Genomic DNA, 3,273 nt, shown 5'->3' with positions numbered 1-3,273 from the left:
AATGCGCATATGCAACTGGGGGGTTCGGTACCTTAAAAAATGTTAAGAACCACTGATCTAGATCAACATTTAGGGCCACCTACTTTATAGTCAAACATGGAGGACCAACACTTTTACTTCTCTAGACCAATATTTACCTTAATATTATCCATAGAAACTCCTTCCAGTTAATAAATCATGGCGTACTTTTGCTTATAACAGGAGTATCTAATTTATATATTCAGGAATTAGAACAAACGTAGAATCCAGAGAAACTCCTATTAGCTTATCAAGAGAAACTACTCATTACCTTAGATCAGCATTATCAGGAAAAGAATCGAGAGAAACTGCTACTATTTTATAAATTATGAACTACTTATTCTTAAACATGGGGTTATACTTTCTTTTCTTTTTTGCTCTTTCTTTTGGTTAGTTGTTTTGTTGTATTTACTTCTAATTCATGAAAAGCACTTTGAATTACCTGGTTGCTGAAAATGTGCTATATAAATAAAATGACCTTATCTTATCCCACCAATACTGTCTAATATCCTAATAGTGTTTGAGAGAGAAACTGAAAATGTTGATGCTTCTCTGGTACAGATAAATTCACTGACTTTTCTGACTAATTTGTGTTTTTATAGTGAATATGAAGACAGCCAATCAGCAGGAAAGTATCAAAACCCTTATAACAGATAGAAGACAACTTATTGAGGAACAAAAGATGATGGAGAACGAGATGGAGGAGGTGGTCCGAGACAGACACCTGAGCCTAGAAAAAGCTGGGTTTATCCAAAAGAGGCTAACTCAAGTCAGAGAGGAGCTGAACAAAGAGAGAGACGAGCTGAGGAATAAGATTGACGAGCTGAGCAGAGAGAAAGATGAGCTGAGCAGAAAGAACGACGAGCTGAGCAATGAGAAAGACGAGCCGAACGATGAGAAAGACGAGCTGAACAAAGAGAGAGACGAGCTGAGCAGGAAGACAGAGGAGCTGAGCAAAGAGAGAGACGAGCTGAGGAATAAGATTAACGAGCTGAGCAGAGAGAAAGATGAGCTGAGCAGNAAAGTTCAGCTGGTCTGATCACCAAATGAGTAACTGTGGTCGATTTGTTAAAGTATCTTCTACAAGAGCAAAGATAGTGAAACATATTCTATGCATCAGAGTGTAAACCCTTATGGAGTGAATAGATATATTTTATAACCAAGGACAGGAKAATTGCAGAACTGTTTATGAGACAGAGTGAGAGCTTCTTGGCATGAAAGGTTTGTTGCAGAAACTTGTTTCCCAAAACTGTTGGAGTAAAGAAATGAACCACAGAGCAGCGATGGAGATGCTGCATCACACCCTGAAGACTTTGAAGAAGAGGAAGAAGAACCCGCCTGCTTTCCATGAGCTGCAGCTGAGATCGCTCAAGCAGCTGTTGGACATTTTATAACATCTAAATCTTTGTTATTTTCCCCGTGAAGGATGGAGAACAGCAGGGATGAAGACAGCTCTTCTGCAGTCAGTGTCAACAATGACACACATCCTCTTAAATGTAAGTGACTCTATACGTATTTTACAGTTTTTGAGGATTAAAAAGTAACAATGCTACCAAAAAGCATTTCATACATTTTTATTCCTTCTATAGGTAGTTATAGTTTCTTAACATGGGCTGTAACAGGAATTGTTTTTATGTCACATCTTTAATTTTTTTGTATAATCTGAGAATTGTGTGATACAAATAAATTTTATTGATTGGTTAATCAATAACTTATTGATTCCATTGCTTGTTTTTTTCAGCTGCAGAAGTGGAACCATCAAAACTCCGGTGCTCTTCTGTGTTTTTAGTGTGTTTGGGGTTGCTTTGTGTCATACTGGCTGCAAAAATCGTCTACAGTGAGTTTCATTTCAACAGAATATATTTTAAGTTTCTTCCTTTATAAACAAGTATTTAGAGGTTTAAAGCATTGGGATGCAAGTGTTCAGCAGTAAGAGGAGATCTGAGGGTTGACAAAAAGTCAGGGACACTGAAGTGTCACCAAGAATCAGTTCAACTTAATGCTGCCCAGCTTGAAACCTGTCAAGGTGTTAAAGTTTTTATGGAAGAGCTAAAGGCGTAGTTTAGTATGTGCGGACAAACCATCATTCAATATTTATATACTCCCACCAGCTCAGGTTATAACAGTAAATAAGATTAGCTACAACTAAAACCTAGCGATCAGCCTGAAACCTGGGAGTACTCTAACCCTAACCCCGGATTCTTTTGAATGCATGATAGCTGGATATCTGCTGTTTGGAGGTGGCCTGGGCCGACTAGCGAACACTCAGATTGACATGCTGTGTGAAAGAAGCGCAAGTTGTTTGTGATCTCACAGGCAAACTTTGGCACTAAAACTCACTAACAGGATGGAATCGATCTTCGAGAAGTTGCTGGTTGGTCCGGTGGTACCGCCATATTAATTTGGATGATTGAAATCTACAGAGAAGTACTGTGAGACTTGCTAAGGAGGAATTTCTCTGAATTGGTTAATTTTGGAAAAAAGTCCGGCTCTCTCTTCCTCTTGGATCCCAGGTTCTCTCGGCGGCCGCGTGTGGCCACAAGAAAACACAACAATGCGAGTTGACGTCACAGAATTGCAGAATTTAATCCGATAGGAGACAAAGTATAAAATTACAACAGAAACTGCAGAACAACAGAGACATACATTCATTACCTGAGACAAAGAAGATAGAAAAAGACGCGTTTTTGGAGAATTGTAAGAACAAATCTAATTTGTTACTCCCGGGCACAAACTTTTATAACGGTGTTTCTCAACCCTTTTCGGGCCAGCGCCCCCCCAGCCTCTATCCTGGTCCCTCACCGCCCCCACCAAAGAATTTGCAAGCGACTTTGCACTGACCATTATTTTATTATTAATATTCAGGGTTTCCCCCAGTGTATTATAAACCTGGCGGCCCGCCATGCTTTACTAGCCCCGCCGCCAGGCTAAGCGTTGCTTGTTTACATTTGTAGGAAAATAAAAAAATCTTCTTTTTTTTTTAAGCCGGGCTGCAAGCGTTTCTTTTGCTCTTAGCATTTCACTAGCAGAGCAGATTTATTCCTAAAGGATAGGTTTATAATAGATAGGTTTATAGTTTTTGCATTTAAACCCGACAGCGCGCAGACCAATCACACAGCTGGCGCCTCTGCGCTTTGCCTCAGCGGGATCGCGCGCACCTCCTTTCACTCAAACTGGACACAGGCTGACCTGTATGGATGTTTACATCAACTTACTGTGAGGAATTATGATCCTTTGGAGAACTCTAGGTAAGAG

The 3,273-nt window shown here is 39.9% G+C and overlaps 1 protein-coding gene across 1 annotated transcript in view; it reads left to right on the top strand.

Annotated features, from left to right (window-relative positions):
* Positions 1-601: 601 nt before the first annotated feature.
* LOC103477754 (C-type lectin domain family 4 member G-like) overlaps positions 602-3,273 on the top strand; it is a 13,465-nt gene continuing 10,793 nt past the window's right edge. Inside the window, exon 1 of the mRNA XM_008431052.2 lies at positions 602-1,025. Within this exon, the coding sequence (XP_008429274.1) occupies positions 626-1,025 (400 nt within the window). The 5' untranslated portion in view covers positions 602-625. The remainder of the gene's footprint in view (positions 1,026-3,273) is intronic.

The sequence above is a fragment of the Poecilia reticulata genome, linkage group LG16 (assembly GCF_000633615.1).
Source record: "Poecilia reticulata strain Guanapo linkage group LG16, Guppy_female_1.0+MT, whole genome shotgun sequence".
Taxonomy (NCBI): domain Eukaryota; kingdom Metazoa; phylum Chordata; class Actinopteri; order Cyprinodontiformes; family Poeciliidae; genus Poecilia; species Poecilia reticulata.
This window is presented reverse-complemented; position numbering and strand designations above follow the sequence as displayed.